General features: G+C 35.4%; 1 protein-coding gene across 8 annotated transcripts in view; it reads right to left on the reverse strand.

Annotated features, from left to right (window-relative positions):
- Positions 1–20,613, reverse strand: part of LOC145661197 (uncharacterized) — a 453,672-nt gene that overhangs the window by 87,736 nt on the left and 345,323 nt on the right. For all 8 annotated transcript variants that reach the window (XM_081726653.1, XM_081726657.1, XM_081726655.1 and 5 more), the window contains 3 exons: positions 17,711–17,795; positions 5,156–5,216; positions 2,044–2,309 (listed from right to left, as the gene is read on the reverse strand). In XM_081726653.1, coding sequence (XP_081582779.1) covers positions 2,044–2,309; positions 5,156–5,216; positions 17,711–17,795 — 412 coding nt within the window. The remainder of the gene's footprint in view (positions 1–2,043; positions 2,310–5,155; positions 5,217–17,710; positions 17,796–20,613) is intronic.

Raw genomic sequence — 20,613 nt, forward strand, 5'->3', positions numbered from 1 at the left:
GTCAGTGACTCCGAAAACCATGGATTCGACATTGATAATGGTCATTTTCGATTATATATATATATATATAAAATCGAAAATGACCATTACCATTATATATATATATATACATATATCTTTTCACCCCCCCCCCCCCAAATTACAAGGCTCAATTTGGACGTAAACAGGATCGGAAGTGTCACTGTTCAACTTAGCGACTCCGGAAACTATGGAGTCGTCATTTTCGCCCCAAGCTGCGAGGCTGAATTTGAATTTAAACAGCATCGGAAATCTCAGCGACCCCGAAAACTTTAGATCCGACACTAAAATCAGTCATTTTCGATCATTTGTAAATGTCTCTCTCCCTTCCCTCCTTTAAGTTGCACCGTGAAAGTGATATGAAAAAAAAAAAAAAAAACATCTCAGGTCCGATCATCATCTATGTTGAAAATTTGAATGAGATCTGTCGGGTGGTTCAAAAATGATGAAGTCACAAAGACAGTTACTTTCATATATATATATATATATATATATATATCCCCTCTCCCCCTCGTTAAGTTGCATCGTCAATGTAAAATGATAAAAATCGTCCGAGGCCCGAACCTCATCTATGTTGAAAATTTGATTGAGATAAGGCATTTTTTCTCAAATAACGTCTTCACTAATTACTAATTGATGTGATGGAATGCAGGTCTACTAATTATAAATATAAATCTTAAAGCGCTCGAAAGACAAAATCTGTCAATAGTTTATGCGAAAATCTGTACTCCTTACCTCTTCCTCGGCTCACCTAAACCAAAGTTGCTGCTACATAAAGTAAGTAATGTATAAAGTTCTTTGTTTGTCCATCCTGTAGAGTAAAAGCGATGGAAAAAGAAAAAAAATTAAGTATTAAATTAAAAACTCATACCATCTACGGCATGAACAAACAAAGAACTTCATACATCATACTTCTTATGCAGCAGCAAGTGTTCTTTGCATGCACCAAGGAAGAGGTGACAATACTATACACAAATCTTGTCTTTTGAATATTTCAAAGTATGATTTTTTTTAACAGTGAATGTCTTGATTATCTTGTTTCCTCTTTCTTTCACTAACTCTAAGGTATCTCCCCGGGCATGAAGGTGTCCGCCACTTTGTATTTGTTCCAGATATCGACTTAATACAAACGAATTATTGTTACCTGGTAGAAACCCTATCAATTCATATCCATTTAGACCAATTTTCATTTGGCAGATTATCCGGGACCCCCTACGTTCATTTGGGGAATCCCTTGCGCGTGCATGGTAGGATTGTGAAACATGCAAAATTCAATACAGCAGGTATAACTTCTTCAGTGAATTTATTACCCGCCCTCTTTACGTTGGATAGTTTCCGACCTATTGGCGTCCGAAAGTCATTTTCCCAAGCTTTCGGCACCTTGTAGATCCGTAACTATGTCCGATAGCCGAAAGTTCAAGAGAACTTTTTTTCTTCTTTCAGTAGCAGGAGTCACCTCCCAAGAGTTGTAACACTTATTTTGTAACACCCGATATATACTGTATATAAAGGGATACGCTGCGTGTAACTCACGATTTATGACACAGTCCAGGCTATGGACCCTGCCATATATCTTCAGTCTCTCCAAAATTTGACTCGGCACGTGATTCGAAGCCCGCGATCGGTCTTCTAGAGATTTCCTCAGTTTCAGAACCAAATGACGGGATGGGTCCGTCTCCAAAGGCCAAGGTCGTCTTTGTTCCACGACGACTAACGCTGAAACCTAAAAAGGTTGATTTCTACCACTACCGGTTTGGATAGAGAGAAGGTGGATGCTAGGATCATTGCAAACATCCGCTTCTCGCTTTTACCGTTTTTGGCGTATGATGGCTATGCTGAAACCAGAAATGGTTTATTTCTACCACTTCCATTTTCAGTACGGGGTTGATAATTGAAATTTTGGGACAATAAGTTTACATATATTTTTAAGAAAGTAAAATGAATTTTTATTTTTGGTCTGTAGTAATGTAATTTAATTCTCTATATATTCTATACTAATTTTAGTAAATTAAGTTTATAGCTTACCAATTTGATTAGTTTTAAGTGTCTTTTTCTCAACAGGAACAGGAACATTATCTTTGTTCTTCTTTCTTGCTGCAGCCTTTCCCTTTTTTCCGGCAGATTTGAGCGTGTCACTCAATCTCTTCACCTTCCTCTTCGATGTTTTTGTACTCGACTGTTTTCGCTGTTGTTTTTTACTTCTGTTTAGATTCTTTTTTGCTTGAATTGTCAGAAATGCTTCTACAGGAGATTCCGGACTAAAGCTTTCCTCATGAGAAGCTGATTTCTTCCTAAAATAAAATGTAATCTCTAAAGAAACAGTATGTACGTGGTGCGTACCAAAACTACGTTTAGTCATAGTTCAAAAACTAATAAGGGTAGATTAATATAATTATACATGAACTAACTTTAGATTATAAGACTCAAATCTGTAACCTTTTTGTCTTCTACTTGTATTTATTTTGTAAAAACTTTTTTTAATGCGGACCTCATAGGGTGGATTTTCTCGTAGACACGCCTAATAGCTTTTCCTATATGTTGTTAAAAAGGTGTCGATATTCGTCGATTAGAAAGTGAACTTTCAAATGTACAACTTCTTTGTATAGATGAACACTGGTTAGCTTCGAACATCAGCAGTGCTCTTAGCTTAAGTGGTTTCAACTTCGTAAGTTATTACGCTCGTACAATCTAAAATCAAGACGGTGTTGCAATTTTAGCTCGTGCATTTTTAAATGCAATCGAGATTGACGTACGAAGATTCTGCATCGAAACACATTGTGAACTTGCTACATTAAAACCTGATGAATTAAATATTTGTATTGTATGTATGTATAGGAACCCTGCTGATTACTTAAGAACTTTATTTGAAGAATGTAGAAAAACTTCTCACGAGACTATGCATGAAGTTTGTAGTTCTTCTAGTGATATAAACATCGATAAATTAACACTTTCAACTGAATAATCGAAGTTTAAAATTTTTTTAAATTTATATGACCTGCATGCTATTGTCAATGTACCACCCTTAGATTTTCCGATCACAAAGCTATTTATTGTAAAATAGCTGCGATAAACATTTAAAGAAAAATCAAAAACCGTTAATGAGAATTACAATTTTTTCAAATGAAAATATAGATTATTTCTTTTTTCTATTATCCCATGAATATTGGAACACTGGTATAATTTGTCCAGAGCTAATGATAAATTCAATTATTTTATTGATACTTTTCTGCATAATTTTAATATAGCCTTCCCATTACAGTTACACAAAGGCCCTAATAAAAACGCGCAAAGGTGGGTTGCGCGACGAATAAAAATTTCTAAGCAAAAAGATATATTACAATAAACTTTTGAAAACTTTCACAAATTTACCAGTTAAATTTAAAGCAAATATAGAAACATACAATAAAATACATGAGAAAGTTATTCGAGCAGCCAAAAGAATTCACAATGAAATATTATATATAGATGTAAAAATAAAATGAAATTGTGTCGAACGCAATAAACAAATCTACAAAGAGTAATCCAATGCGTGAAATATCGCTAGTAAATTATTGGAATAATTCTTTCGCTGATTCTACTGCTATTACTGAAGCTTTAATGATTATTTTCGTAATGTATGTTTACCACCTGGAATATCGGATATTGGTATTGGGGAAAAAATCTCGTGTAATAGGCATGGTATGTTTGTGACTCCGATAACTGAAGAGAAGCTATTGACCTGTATCAGAATCAATTCTAGTTCTTGTTCTGCGAGTATAGATTAAGTCCCGTCCATAGTTACTAAATAAAAAAAGTGCACATTTAATAGGAAAGCATCTCTGCTATGTTGTAAATATATCATTTCAATTAGGTATGTTTCTTGAAATATTAAAGATAGCAAGTTATACCTTTGTACAAAAAAGGAAATATTCATTATGTCCAAAACTACAGACCTATTTCTATTCTATTTGTTTTCTCGAATATCTTTGAATCAGTAATGTTATCGCGATTGAAAAAAATCATATTCTACCATAATGTGATTTCAACTTCTCAATACGGTTTTCACAAAAACAGATCAATCAATACTGTACTGTTTACCTCATTACAGAGATTTCTAATATTTTTGAAAAGAAAAAATACGCAGTAGGCTTATTTGCCGATTTTTTTAAAGTTTTGATAGTGTATAACATTCTCTTCTATTGAACAAACTTCAGAAGTACGGCATTAGAGGTATAGTGCATAAATGGTTTTCCTCGTATTTGACGAACAGAAAATAGATAGTTCAAAGAAGTAAAACAGTTAGCAATATAGAAGTCGCATTTTCCTCCAAAACCGCTGCTATCTCCACAGATGTTTCTCAAGGCTCAATTCTTGGGCGAGTTCATTTTTTGCTGTGGCGAGTTCAATAAACGATCTTGTTCAATTTACAATAAACAACAGACTGACTTGGGATGAACTTATTGTTGATCTAGATAAAAGATTAAACACTGTTTTGTGATTTATAGACTGGTTCTGTTTCAAAACAAACTTTACTTTCATTATATTATGCTAGCTCCAGTTTTTATTAAGTTTTGGAATTATTTTCTAGGAAGCTTTCTATAGTGCTACTGCTTTCCCTTAACGAATTAAAGCATTTTTATTCACGTAAATGTACATTCATACGACACTCGATAAAAGAATAACATATACACGTTGTATCAAAATTATGTCTGTACTAAGAAAAGTGCTTTTATTATGTCCAATAAATTATACAATAAGATTTAGACTCACTTTAAGGTTATTCAAACCATACCAATATTCATAAAAGTTATTCAAATTTTTGAGTCACAAAGTGTAGTACAATGTTAATGAATATTTAACTGACACTACGTAAAGTTACTCAAACATATACTCAAATATCTCAATATTAATGACAATTCCTATGTACTGGTCTCTGTCCGCTTATGTACGAAATTGGATAAATAAATTGAAACTGAAATGGAAATTATTGATGTCTTGATGTGAAACTGACAATAATTAATATGAAAGACTGCTACCCTGAATAGTTTTAATAAAAAATGACTAGAAGAGTCACGCTGCACGCTTCCCAGATGCATGTCCACTGTGTGGATAAATTATTATTTTTTTTTTTTAAATGCGTAGAATATGTTATACTTACTTAAAAAGAGCATCAGAAGAAGATTCTCTTGTAGTCTCTTGGTTCACATTCTCCTTTTCTACTGTAAAAGAAAGTGTATACGAGAATATGAATAAATATGATAGAACATGTTAAACTGAGTATTAACAACAAAAATATTCAACAAATAGTATCACTATTATTGCATATAGGTTACTTGCTGAGAGCTGATAACCTTTAATGCACTTTTGTTCATCAGGAACCTCTTACTTTTTAATGTAAGAATTGCCCATTTCAATATCGTCAATCAATTAGAATTTTTTTTCTCTCATTAGCTTATATTATATCCGTAACTAGCATCAATTACTCGATTCGTTGGGTTAAATAAAAAAAAAAAAATAGTAATATGTTCCGTTAGTCAGTCACTTTTTACTATTACTAAAGCGCTCTCTGATATCGATTATTTTCGATGATTTTTACGTTTCTCTCCTTTCCTCCTTCGCAATGTTGTGTGGCTGAATTTAGATTTAAACGGCATTGGAAGTATCACTGTTCACCATATTGACCCCGGAAACTGGATTCGGCACTAATATCGATCATTTTCGATATTTTTTATATATTTCGCTTTCCCTTACCCTGTATTGCGGGGCACGGCATCGAAAATCTCATTGGTCATCTCAATGACCCCGAAAACTATTAATTCGACACTGATATCGGTCATTTTCGATCACTTTTATATATCCCCTTCCTCTCTCACCCCATCTCCCAAGCTACAGGGCTGAATTTGGATTTAAAGGGCATCAGAAGTGTCACTGTTCATCTCAGGGACCCCGAAAACTGTGGATTCGGCACTAATATCGGTCACTTTCCATGATTTTATATATTTCCCCCTCCCCATATTGCGAGGCACGGCATCAGAAGTGTCACTTTTTATGTCACTGACCACGAAAACCATGGATTCGACACTGATAATGGTCATTTTCGATTATATATATATATATATATATATATATATATATATATATATATATATCTTTTCACCCCCTTCCCCAAATTACAAGGCTTAATTTGGACGTAAACAGGATCGGAAGTGTCACTGTTCAACTCAGCGACTCCAAAAACTATGGAGTCTACACAATATTCGTCATTTCCGCCCCAAGCTGCGAGGCTGAATTTGAATTTAACCCTTTCGGCATTCGGGGTTTTTGGGGTATTTTTTTAGACTTTGTCAAGCAGCTACTCCATCGTCACTATTTATCCTAGGATCATGGTTCATACCTCATTCTCTTCAGAATGGAGCTGGCTTTCAAATGGTATCACTTGCATGCTCATACCATTTACCAGGAGAGGGAAAAGTGATGTCAAAGGGAAAATTTCGGAGGGAAATTTTTTTCACACTTTGGCCCGTCTGGAACGGCCCTGTGTGAACTCAAAAAAATCTGATAAATAGTACTTGGTAGACTGAATGTGTGTGCCAAATTTCAAGTTTCTATCTTGAATACTAAGGGCGGGAGAAATTTTATCAAGAATCCCCACAATGCTCCAAATTACCACAAAACACCATGATCTCAGGAAAAAATTTCCTGAGACATCTCTATTTAACCTAGGACTATAATCCGCCAATCATTCTCTTCAGAATAGAACTGCCTTTCAGGCGGTACCATCCACATGTCTCCATCATGTATCTAAGGCGGGAAAATCCCGACAAAAAGGGATTTTTTGGTCTAAATATCCCTTTTTTCAACTTTTAGCCCCTCTGGACCCCCTGTTTTAACGCAGAAATCTGAAAAAAAATCTGGTAAATACTACTCGGTGGACTGAATGTTTGTGCATAATTTCAATCTTCTAGGTGCAAAAATAAGCCCGCCAAAAAAAAGAACATACCGAAAATGTCCCATATTCCCCTATACAGAAGTATATTTTGATAAAAATTCCCTGACATCCCTAATTACCCTAGGGTCATGTTTCGCCTATCATTCTCTTTAGAATAGAACTGCCTTTCAGACGGTATGACTCACGTGTCTCCATCATGTATCTAAGGCGGGAAAATCCCTAAAAAATGGGTTTTTTGGTCTAAACATCCCTTTTTTCAACTTTTAGCCCCTCTGGACCCCCCCCCCTGTTTTAACGCAGAGATGTGACAAAAATCTGATAAATACTACTAGGTGGGCTGAATGTTTATGCACAATTTCAATCTTCTAGGTGCAAAAGTAAGCCCGCCAAAAAATATATATACAGACAATGTATCATATTCCCGTATACAGAAGGATATTTTGTAAAAATTCCCTGAGACATCCCTAATTACCCTAGGGTCATGCTTCGCCAATCATTCTCTTCAGAATAGAACTGCCTTTCAGACGGTATGACTCACGTGTCTCCATCATGTATCTAAGGCGGGAAAATCCCGAAGAAAGGGATTTTTTGATAAAAATATCCTTTTTTAAAAACTTTTTGCCCATCTGGATACCCCTGTTTTAACGCAGAAATCTGGAAAAGAAATCTGGTAAATACTACTCGGTGGACTGAGTGTTTGTGCAAAATTTCAATCTTCTACGTGCAAAAATAAGCCCGCCAAAAAATAATGAACAATAAAATAATAAAAATAATAAAAGAAAATATATATTTTAGAATTATGACGTCATCACCTCCTATGTCTCGACGCAGGAAGGTGTGAAACCATACGAAAAGGTCTTCTACAATGCCTCTGGACTTGAAAAAAAAAAAAAAAAACGAAAAAGCTCAAATAGGAGAGTTATAACGCAATGTACCATGAAACACCCGTATGGTACAAATTGTACCATCGGATCCCCAAAGGGTTAAACAGCTTCGGAAATCTCAGCGACCCCGAAAACTATAGATCCGACAATAAAATCAGTCATTTTTCGATCATTTGTAAATGTCTCTCTCCCTTCCCTCCTTAAAGTTGCACCGTGAAAGTGATATGACAAAAAAACATCTCAGGTCCGAACATCATCTATGTTGAAAATTTGAATGAGATCTGTCGGGTGGTTCAAAAATGAAGTCACAAAGACAGTTACTTTCATTTATATATATATATATATATATATATATATCCCCTCTCCCCCTCGTTAAGTTGCATCGTCAAAGTAAAATGATAAAAATCGTCCGAGGCCCGAACCTCATCTATGTTGAAAATTTGATTGAGATAAGGCATTTTTTCTCAAATAACGTTTTCACTAATTACTAATTGATGTGATGGAATGCACGTCTACTAGTTATAAATATAAATCTTAAAGCGCTCAAAAGACAAAATCTGCGAAAATCTGTACTCCTTATCTCTTCCTCGGCTCATCTGAACAAAAGTTGCTCCTACATAAAGTAAGTAATGTATAAAGTTCTTTGTTTGTCCATCCTGTAGAGTAAAAGCGATGGAAAAAGAAAAAAAAAACTAAGTATTAAATTATAAACTCGTACATCTACGGCATGAACAAACAAAGAACTTCATACATCATACTTCTTATCCAGCAGCAAGTGTTCTTCGCATGCTCCAAGGAAGAGGTGACAATACTATACACAAATCTTGTCTTTTGAATATTTCAAAGTATGATTTTTTTTAACAGTTAATGTTTTGATTATCTTGTTTCCTCTTTCTTTCACTAACTCTAAGGTATCTCTCCAATTTCTTCATTTGTTCTCTCATATAATCAATTAAATACAAGTACTTGAAATATTGCACGCATGAAATATGGAACCTACTGTTGTAATCTTTCACCTTTTTTAAGTTTTTGATCCTGTCTCGTTTCGCTTACAATATTTCATACGATATAGAAACGTATTTCTTAATTCCTTTCTCACTGCTTTTTCTTTCATTTCGTATGTTACTACAGATGTTTTCAAATTCGCCCTCTGGTAACATAAACACTTTACTGTCTTCGCCCTCAACGTATAGACTACGAGATCCGTTATGTTCTTGTAACTCCTAAGTATACCTACTTAAAACTCTATTTCTATTACTATCTTCCCATTCTTAATTTCTACTATTAACAAACAATATGAGCAGTAAATTAATATGCCTAAAGCTTGTTCGAATTACATGTCAAGGTGATTCAGGACCGTATGTTATAAACACAGAATGCGATAAGAAATGTAATTCTAAACATAAAGTTACCATACTCATGTGTTCTATATCTAATAGTTTTCGCGTGAGGGGCAGTTAAGCTTTTTGATTATTTGTAACTCGACAACATGCATTAAAATACGTACACGACATGTATATCTTTCTGGCATATATTATCACTACAATTGAGTCTTCAGTAGTTGGCTGTTTAACCTTCCAGGAAGAGAAAACAGTGTCTAGCGTTTTCGGCTATTTTTGTCCAATGAATCTCCGCAAAAATGCAATGTCTACTTCTAAATATACACAGTGCCTCTGGCCGAGAATACTTTCCCATGTCCAGGCATGGTTTGTTCTGTGTGTGTAGTTCTCGGATAGATTATACACTTTTCTTGGATCGTTTTAGTTAATTTAAATGTTTCGACTAATTCTTTTCGACTTCCTCTCAAATCTGAATAATCTTGTCGGTAATTCTGTGTGATAAGTGTCTTTTAAATAATTATTTTATTATTGTAAAAATAAGTTTCATTAGCCTTAATAGTATTGTTTCCTTTCTAGCTATTCAATTTACATATTATTGCTACTTCGTATTTAATGTATTAACATTAGTATAACTGACGCAAATATTTACTATTCAGTTATAATAATAATAATAATAATAATAATAATAAATATTAATTTAAATTTGTTAAAGATGATTCAAAAAACCTAAAAATATTTATTATTTACAAAACAGCACTAAAAATATCAAATCTTCCAGCTTGTTTCCTGTGTCAAATATTACATTTATACGATAATACCCGTTGCAATTGCCACCTGCTTAATTTGGGTGATAGCATGGAACCATGCAGATATAATTACAGTGAAACTTGTGAATAACGATGCAATAATCATGTGCAGTAAATATTAATTACAAATATAAACATATGCTACTATTGAAATACCGTTCTCGGTATTCACATTACGGGGACGATGACGGGAATATCCATTTCTGTAAACAAATAAAAGTATTGTTGCCAGATGTATTTATGTGTGCTACGAAATATACTACATATGTGGTAATTTTCTTCTCAAGCATATCTTATTCCGCTGCAAAAGTCCCTTAATTACATACTGAATGAATTAAAACTTAAACTAATTCAACAGAAATACGCAACATGAGTATTAAATACTGAAAACTTATGGTGAACAGAAAGGAAGAAAACCAAATTGAGCCTTCTACTGTTCTGTCTGGTGATTCATCAGGACATTCATGTTAGACAAATACACTTTGTGAGGAAGGTGTTTTCTTTCTACTGCACTGCATCAGACTTATTTTCAAATTGTGGAAAGTATGTTCTGTGCTAAATACGTATGATCTGAAAAGTGCGTTATGAAGTAACTACTAAAATGTTCGGGGAGAAAGGAGGCTGTTTGTGTATTTATCTGAGAATTTCCGTAAGAGACGGTATTATCCCACAATAATACCTTTTCGGGGCTATTATATTGGTTGCCCACCTGTAAGGATCTGCAGGCCTACTTCAGAAGCTTATCAAAATCTTCTTCCACAGTCACTCATCGTTGATGTGTAATGTATTTTTTACACAATATTTACACAGTAAACAGTTTGAAATAGCTAATGTATAAACAAATAAAAATGCCTCCCCCCGTACTCTCTCATTGGTAAAAGCTGACATGAACAAAAATTCTGATCCAACACATTGCCATCGACATTGTCAAACCATAATTTTGCATCTATTATTAATAGTTTCATGATAATTTAATTTTAGTCATGTAAATGCTACTGTATAAATTCGGAATCATGCATTACACACCGAGAATACTACCTGTGCCAGCAATGAAGTTAAGCTTTTGGATTCTCACCGACTTCTCAAGTGGGCCTTTAGAAGATTATAGGGTATACAGAAAAAATCTTAAAGCAAGATGTTGCCGCTAAAAATCCCACAAACCAAATTTAAATGTGGCCGAAACCTCATGGGGCAAAAGCTCGCCTCGCCAAAACCTCCCGAAACAATATCTCGTTGGGAGTTTACGATCACCTATATGCAATGACTTCCCTGAATCAAAATAATAATAATCGAAAATAAGAAAGAGTTAACTACATGGAATCAGAAATGTTTTTTTTTTTTTTCAGACACTAGAAGCAGAAAAAAATGAGGGGCTCGAAATGAATAAATATATAGGGTGGAAAATTTGACTTGAAACGCCCTTGAAACTTTCAGAAAATGATGAAATTTTGCACGACGCAAATATCGACAAAGGGACATTGTTGGACATACTCTGAACTACCACCAGTTTAATTCAAATCCGTATGTTAAACGAACACTTATAATTGACGACACTACAGTGTCACAAACCTCTACCTCGCTTGGATTATTTCTGTTGTAGAAACCTCCAAAATTTGCACGTTTTTGATACTCTAGCGTTCATAGTTTGTAACACTGAATAATAAATTTGGTGCTGTAGGATTCAGTTATACGAAAACTACGTAATATTTGAAACTATGTAATAACCTGACGTAGTGTCATTTGAAGATACAAAACTTTATGTTGAATTGGCAACATTACTAATCTGGTGGTATTGAAGAGTATGTCAAACAATGACCTTCTATGAATATTTGTATATGGCAAGATTTTATAGTTTTAAAAGTTACAAATAAGATGTTTTCTAAAAGTACTGGAGATGTTTGAGAAATGCCTTCGGGTCTCACTCTAAACAAAGAGAAAATCCCAATCTACACTTCCTCGCAGGCGTCTTAGTCAGCTAACGTAGGTGCGAACTGACTCACTTCCGGGATAAGGAGTCAACCTCTACGAGGTGTCAACGGCTTCCTCGGAGAGTGGATCAACCGGTAGAGATCAGGGCGCTTTCTTGTCCTTAGGAGGTGAAAGTGTCCAAAAGGCGGGTGAACCGGTGCTTATCGGTATGGAGTTGTGGAAAGGAAATGGGAATACTACCACATTATTTTTTCCCAGGAGGGACGAAAAAGAAGAATAAATTTAATGATGGTTCTTTCTGAAGTAAAACATTTCGAAGGTAAAATAGTCCCCCGTTCGGATCTCCGGGTGAAAACTGCTCGAGGAAGAATCTTACATTTAGCATAGGAACTTGCAACGTACGAACGAACTTTACGAAGTGCGAGTAAACTTGAAAATTTAACAGTGGAAATTTATAAATGTAATGTGAACATAATGGATTTGAGTGAAGTGCGATGGTAGAAAAGGGTGATATAGTATCGTGATATTAAACTATATTCTATTTGGGTGTCGTTAAGGCCGTGTATGGTGTCGCGGTAGCAATGAGGAACAAAATAGTAAAAAGCGTAACCAAATATATATATCAAAAAATTAAAATAAAAGTGACTGTCTTTGTGACTTCGCCACGCTTAAACCACCCGACAGATCTTAACCAAATTTTCAACATGAGGTTCAGATATGAGGTGGTTTTTTATCATATCACTTTAACTGTAGAACTTAGGGGAGGGGTAAGGAGGGGATAAACCTATAAAAATAAATGAAACTTAATAACTCTTGAGCTACCAGATCTATCTTGATCAAACTTAAATCATAGATAAGGTTCGGGCCTGGGATGTTTTCGTTATTTCACTTTTACGGTGCAACCAAGGGGAGGGGGAGGAGAAGGAAAGATATATATATATATGTAAAAAGAATAGAAACAAAAGTGACCATCTTTGTGACTTCCATCACGGTTAAACCACCCGACCGATCTTTTAAAAAAATTCAATATGGATGAACTTCGGACCTGGGGTGGTTTTTACCGTCACTTTGACGGTGGACCTTGGGGGGGGGGGGGGACAGATATATAAAACCACTCACTCGATCTCAATCAAATTTTCAATATAGATGAGGGTCGGGCCTTGGGTGTTTTTTATCGTTTCACTTTGACAAGCCAACGTAGAGGAGGGGAAGGGGTGAGATATATGTAAAAAATAAATAAATAAATAAATTAATTAATTAATTAATTAAAAATGACTGTCTTTGTGACTTCATCACTCTTGAACCACCCGACCGATTTCAATCAAATTTTCAACATACATGAGTTTAAGGGCAGGGATTACTTTAGGTTATTCACTTTTCGATGCAACGAAGGGGAGGGGGAGAGAAATTCTAAAAATGATAAAAAATGACTAATAAGTTATTTGTGTTGAATCCATAATTTTCGGGATCATTCAGATGAAATGTGACATTTCCGATCCAGTTTAAATACAAAATCAGTTCTGCCACTTGGGGGAGGGGGAGAAACATATATATAAATGATCGAAAATGGCCACTATCAGTGTCGAATTTATAGTTTTCTGGGTTCCTTAGATGAACAGTTATACTTTCGACCACGTTTAAATTAAAATTCAAACCCGCAATTTGGAGGAGTGCAGGAAGAGATATTTAAAAATCATATAAAATTACCGTTATTAGTGCTGGATCCACATTTTTTGGAGTCGCTGAAATGAACGGTGACACTTCCGATGCCATTGCCCGCAACATGGGGGAGGGGGAACTATATATATCGGGTGTTGCAAAATAAGTGTTACAACTCTCGGGAGGTGACTCCTGCCACTGAGATAAGAAAAAAAGTTCTCTTCAACTTTCCGCTATCGGACATAGTTTCAGATCTACAAGATGCCGAAAGCGTGGGAAAATGACTTTCGGACGCCAATAGTTCGGAAACTATTCAACATAAAGAAGGCGGGTAAAAAATTCACTGAAGAAGTCATGCCTGCTCTATTGAATTTTGCATGTTTCACAATCCTACCGTGCACGCGCAAGGGATTCCCCAAAGGAACGTAGGGAGTCCCGGATAATCTGCCAAATGAAACTTGGTCTAAATGAATATGAATTGATAGGCTTTCTACCGGGTAACAATAATTCGTTTGTCTTAAGTCGATATCTGGAACAAATACAAAATGGCGGACACCTTTATACCCGTAGTGTGTGGTTGCATAATCGCCAGGTACGGATGTTGGCCAATAGTGACGTTCTGAGTATTGATTGTAGCGAATTTGTACTCAAATGCTCTAGAAAGACATCTGGAGTGTCGGTAGAGCATAACAGATGAAGCAGGGTGATTCACATGTGTGGAAATACTTAACGAAAGTGCCCAGAAATGCACTCATACTCAGTAAACGTGAGTTCAAAGCGTCGGAAATGTACAGGATTAGCGTCAAGAACATGAAAGCCATTGCCAATTCACCAATAATATTCCTTCAAATCGATGCAATATGCTGTGCACGGTTGCATACCAATAAGGATGCAACAACTGAGTCCAAGTTGAAATTGTTCAATGGACTCACAAAGAAACTGGGCAAACTAAAGGAATGTCACTAATGGGATCGCATCATCGATATTGAAATGTGGCCAATGTGTGTGTTGATATCAACATGTAGCTAATGGACAAATGTCAACATGTCGCACTACTGCTGGGACACTATCTCACGTGCGAAAACTAGGAAAATAACGTACATTCTGCTATTACATCTGGTGCACCTTTTGGTTGAACGTAACTAGAACACGATTGTATCAATGTCCCTCTTTGTTTGGGACATTGTCCCACAGTCGACACATATGAAAAGAAATTTCTTAGTGCATGGTTCAAATTCTGATAGAGTGTGAAAATAACAAACTTGTATCATGTCCCACGTCTTCTGAGACATATGACGTATTCGAAATATATGAAAATACCTCCAGAAATTCGTATCTTACACACAGTGCACATGCCAAGACAAAGACGAAAATGAACCGATTTGGCATATTTAACACTACAGCTGGAACACCATACATATGGAAAATAAAATGACATGAGAAATAGGAAGAAACGTCTTAAAGCTCTGATTGTTTTCAACTGTGCAGTAGGAGTAACAAAATGAAACACACAAGTATGTCGGGAGGCTGTAGAAGAGGGCTTGCCAAACAAAGTGGGTACTCCTCAAAGAAATCAATACAGAGAAAGTGAGGCTCCTTCCAACCTCAGGGCTTGAGCGCAATCTTTTGCTCGCGTGGTTGCATTTTCCAATTCTACTTTGAGCCAACGGCCTCAGATTCAAGACCCTTGTAGTTATTTTCCTATTTTTCCCACGTGGGACGATGTCCCGGCAGTAGTGGGACATGTTGACATTTGTTCATTAGCTACATGTTGATATCAACACAGATATTGCCACATTTCAATATTGATGATGCGATCCCACTAGTGACATTCATTTAGTTTACCCAGTTTCTTACTGAGGCCATTGAACAATTTCAACTTGGACTCAGTTGTTGCATCCTTATTAGTATGCAACCGTGCACAGCATATTGCGTCGATTTGAAGGAATATTATTGGTGAATCGGCAATGGCTTTCATGTTCTTGACGCTAATCCTTACATTTCCGACGCTTTGAACTCACGTTTACTGAGTATCAGTGCGTTTCTGGGCATTTTTCGTTAAGTGTTTCCAATCACGTGAATCACCCTGCTTCAACTGTTATGCTCTACCGACACTCCAGATGTCTTTCTAGAACATTTGGGTACAAATTCGCTACAATCAATACTCAGAACGTCACTGTTGGCCAACATCCGTACCTGGCGATTATGCAACCACACACAACGGGTATAAAGGTGTCCGCCATTTTGTATTTGTTCCAGATATCGACTTAAGACAAACGAATTATTGTTACCTGGTAGAAAGCCTATCAATTCGTATCCATTTAGACCAAGTTTCATTTGGCAGATTATCCGGGACTCCCTACGTTCCTTTGGGGAATCCCTTGCGCGTGCACGGTAGGATTGTGAAACATGCAAAATTCAATAGAGCAGGTATGACTTCTTCAGTGAATTTTTTACCCGCCCTCTTTATGTTGGATAGTTTCCGAATTATTGGCGTCCGAAAGTCATTTTCCCACGCTTTCGGCACCTTGTAGATCTGAAACTATGTCCGATAGCAGAAAGTTGAAGAGAACTTTTTTTCTTGTCTCAGTGGCAGGAGTCACCTCCCGAGAGTTGTAACACTTATTTTGCAACACCCGATATATATATATATATATATATATATATATATATATATATATATATATATAGTCAAAACTGACCGATATTAAGTATTGAATCTATAGTTCTTGCGGATGAGGAGGGGTGACATACATTAAAATGATCGACAATTAGCAATATCAATGTGCATTTAAATTATTTATTTCAACCCAACGGAACGGGTAATATATGCTAGTGTTTAATGAAGGAAGCATTAATTGGAATCGGAGATTTCAAGATTGGAGGTAAGATCATTAACAAACATGCAGATGATGTGGTAATTATAGCTGAAACCGAAGAAGGACTACAGGAGATGACGAACAAAATAATTGACACTGGGAAACAATATGGAATGAAAATCAATGTGGAAAAGTCGAAAGTCATGAGAATATGTCGTCGAAATGCGCCCTTATGGTTCAGATTGAACAAATATAGCTTGAAGAGGTTGATCATTTCAAATATCTGGGAAGTATTGTAACGAGAGACCCTTACAGCACCAAAGAGATAAGGTCAAGAATTGCCGTAGCCAGATAGGCATTCTACAAAAAACACTATTAACTAGCAGGCTTAATATTGGACTAAGGAGGAAGTTAGTCAAGTGCTATATATGGAGTATTGGACTGTATGGTTTAGAGACTTGGACATTACGAAAGTTAGAGAAGAAATATTTAGGGAAATTCGAAATTTGCTCTTGGAGTAAGATGAAGATAAAATGGACAGAGAGAGTAACAAACGAAGATGTTTTAAAACGGATAGGAGAGAAGACAACGCTTTTAGTCAGCATCCTTCGTAGGAAAGCTAAGGGATTGGACATATCTTGCGAAAAAATTTTCTTCTTCATACCGCCATAGAGGAAAGAGGGAAGAAAAGCAAGGAGTAGGAAGAAAAACACAACTGATCGATAATCTGAAAAACAGAAGAAAATATTCAGAGTTAAAAGAAAAAGCGGAAGCTCGAGAAACGTGGAAGAATATTTCTAGGCCCGAACCTAAGAAAGAAGAAAAAAGCATTAGTCCCAGGACCATACATCAAGATAAATAATCCCCTTAATGCGAAACTACCTTCTTTTTCCTTTTGCAAAATTAATAACATAACTTATGTTATATATCTGGTCCTTTATTTATAATAATTATTTTTTTCTAAGTGTACGTTGTATATTATTTTCCGCCTAATTTTAATCTGGTTATATGATTCCCTTAGTACATATATACATAGATATTTGCAACACTATACACTGAAGAAATAGATCTTGCAAAATTTTGTCCTCACAAGGTTTTGTCCTAAGTGCAATTTCGTCCTGCGAGATTCCAGCCAGGAGAGATTTCTGCTGGGGAGAGATTTTGTACCCAAACTGGTTGCAGATAAGCAACCGAAATAGTAGTCCTGATAAATTAAAATACTGTAAACATAGGTAATCAATTTCCTTTCTCTTTCAAGTATCACTAGTTTATTTAAAAGGTCTTAGTTTATTTGAAAGGTCTAATCATCTGTTGTAAAATCTCGTACCTGTTGAATGAGATGGAATATCGAGTTCGGAGATATCTGTCGTGTACCTGGTAGCATCGTATTGCGGCTGATTTGTGTTCTGCAACTGAATTAAAAATAGCTTATCAATAATTATCAATAATACGCACTACATTAATTGCATATTAAATACTGACAATTACTTAATTATAACGAACTATATACATACGTGCCTTAAACAATTATCCTACTAATTCCGAACTAATACCACAACTTTTTTACCAATTCCAAACACGCATCACAACTTTTATCAGCTCTCAAACATTTTCGCTAGCTATGCGGTCAGCGCCTGAGTGCCACTGAAAGTAAGAATGGTACTTAGGAAATCTTACATTAAACGAATTATAATATACCTAGTTCGATCATAAATATTGTTACAAAGCTCCAGAAGTTGCAACACTGCTCGTTGTGAAAAGAATGTAATAAGTTTGCGGTGAAATGAGTGATGGCTTATAGAGTCTGCTATAGAAAGAGCAACACATAACCCGTACAGGCAGAATGGAATAGAGTAATTGCGGAAACCAGGCGGCAGCGATAGCGCTATATAGAGTGGGAAAAGTAGCAAGTAAAATTTTCAAGATGATTAAAAAATTGAAAATCAGTAACATTTTCTCTATCACATAAAATTTTACATCTTTTCTAAGTGATAAACAACTAGTTCAGTAGAAATATTAACATCTGAAGCTTATACAAACAAGTTGATCCTAATTCATCAAATCATCACACATATTTTTTAAAAGTTCCATCAACAGGGAACAAACCTTGCTCAACGGAGAGTCCAATTACGAAAGACAGGAAATTAAACAAAAAGATACATTACCTCTATGAAGACGTTGAAGGAAAATATGAGTAACTGATTCGCATCGATCAGTACTACATTAATATTGTACAGGAAATTAAGAAACTAGTGGACATCATTACAACAGAACAAATTATTACTATAAAAAATTGTAATACAATATATAAAAAATGGTAGTACAATATATCCTTCCGCGGAAAAACTAAATGTTCATCAGAAATACTGGAATAACAAGCTAGTACCGTCTTCAGTGGTAAGGTAACAACAATAAAAACGGATAAAATATGGTATGGGAACAGGAATGCATACCACCAAATGAGCGTAACGTAAAAATGGGTGCTAAATTAAACAAGCAGACCACAATTGAAAAAGAAAGACTTGAGTTTGAAAGGAGCGTGGTGTCTATGCTACATTACTATTCTCAGAACCAAATTACACATCAAATGTAGGGAGCCAGATCTTATCAATGTTACCAGAATCCAGATTTAAAACCGGTTCATATTAATGAATAAAGAATGAGTCTTTAATCTGTCGCTTTTTTTCCTCCCAGCCTATTACACTAGCCAGTTTTATATTATGTGAATATTGCTTTAGGTGAAGTGATAATCCCGGTATACCCTCTTCTTGTGACTTTTTTGATTGTCTAAAGGGGTTTTGATTCGGGATTTAATATTGCGTTTGACTCGATCTATATATGAAGAACAGCATTCACACTGAGCACGATAAATACTTGATTTATTTAATGGATCATTAAAGTAACTTTTAAAGCCGTTGAGATGCTTTCCTAAACTTTTTGAATGGATACTGGAAGCAGATAGGTTATGCTTTGTAAGAATACGTTAATTTCTGTCGCTAATTGTGGAAAATTTGGAATTCGTATCCAAGGTTTGTTAAGAGCTTGTACCGATCTACGTGTTTAATTAAAGCAGTTTTGTAAGGTACGCAACTTATTGCAAGGTACTGGTCTTTTGTTCTATTTAATGTAAAAAGTGTATTTTATCATTAAGATCACTTCGATGACCCCAAGTTAGTAATGCCCTACGAAAGAAATTCTTCCAAACATTAGCCATATCAGTGATGGATGGGGTGACTATTGATGTATATAAGTAGAGGCTGCAGTGGGTTCTTGAAATTTATTATGCGCTCGGATACAAGTAAACCAAAAATAGGAAGACAGTTATCAGATTCACGACCGAGAGTGAAGTTCAACCTAGGGTGCTGATTATTGAACTGTTCAAATATTTGTAAAGGAGTATTTTCATCACGTATAAATAGTAAAATGTCATCAGCATAACGATAATATCTAATATACTTAAATATATCCTGTTGTCAAACAATGTGTGACGGTATCGGAGGCAGGGTGCTCCCCATGGTTAGAGTGTCATTCTGGGAAAAGTAAGAATTTCAATTGAAATACGTTGTTAAGCAGACCACAAGCAGTTATGATAAGAAATGGATTTCGTACACAGATGCACAATTTGAAATAACCAAATCATGTACTATTGATAGTAAGTTCTAACGGTATGGAGGGATAAATATCAACAACGTCTATGGATGTAACCAAAATAGCATTAGAATTTACAAGTGATGACAACTATTGTTTAATATCAAGACTATTTTTAATAACATATTTGAAACTTTTGTTGTGCCCATTAAGTGTTTTGTATAGTAAGCTGGATAGTTAAAACCTGATATGGTCAGACGAAGGGAAATATTGGATTTGTACACTTTAGGAAGGTCATAAATAATGGTGCATCTGCCTATGAAACCCATTTTCTGTTATAACTGCATGAGTTCTGCTTAACAACTAATGTATTTCAATTTGAAAATCATTACTTTTGGCAGAATAACAGTCTAGCCAAGAAGAACACAATATCTTCGATACTGTCAAACGCAAAAAAAAAAAAAAAAAAAAAAAAAAAAAAATAGAAACGTCTATTTTACAACAGGATATACATATTTAAGTATATTAAGATATTATTGTTGTGCGGATAACGTTTTACCACTTTTATGTGATGTAAATACTCTTTTACAAATATTTGAACAATTCAATAATCAGCATCCTAGCTTGAACTTCACTCTCGAG

Source organism: Thermobia domestica, chromosome 1 (assembly GCF_964235325.1).
Source record: "Thermobia domestica chromosome 1, izTheDome1.hap1.1, whole genome shotgun sequence".
NCBI lineage: Eukaryota > Metazoa > Arthropoda > Insecta > Zygentoma > Lepismatidae > Thermobia > Thermobia domestica.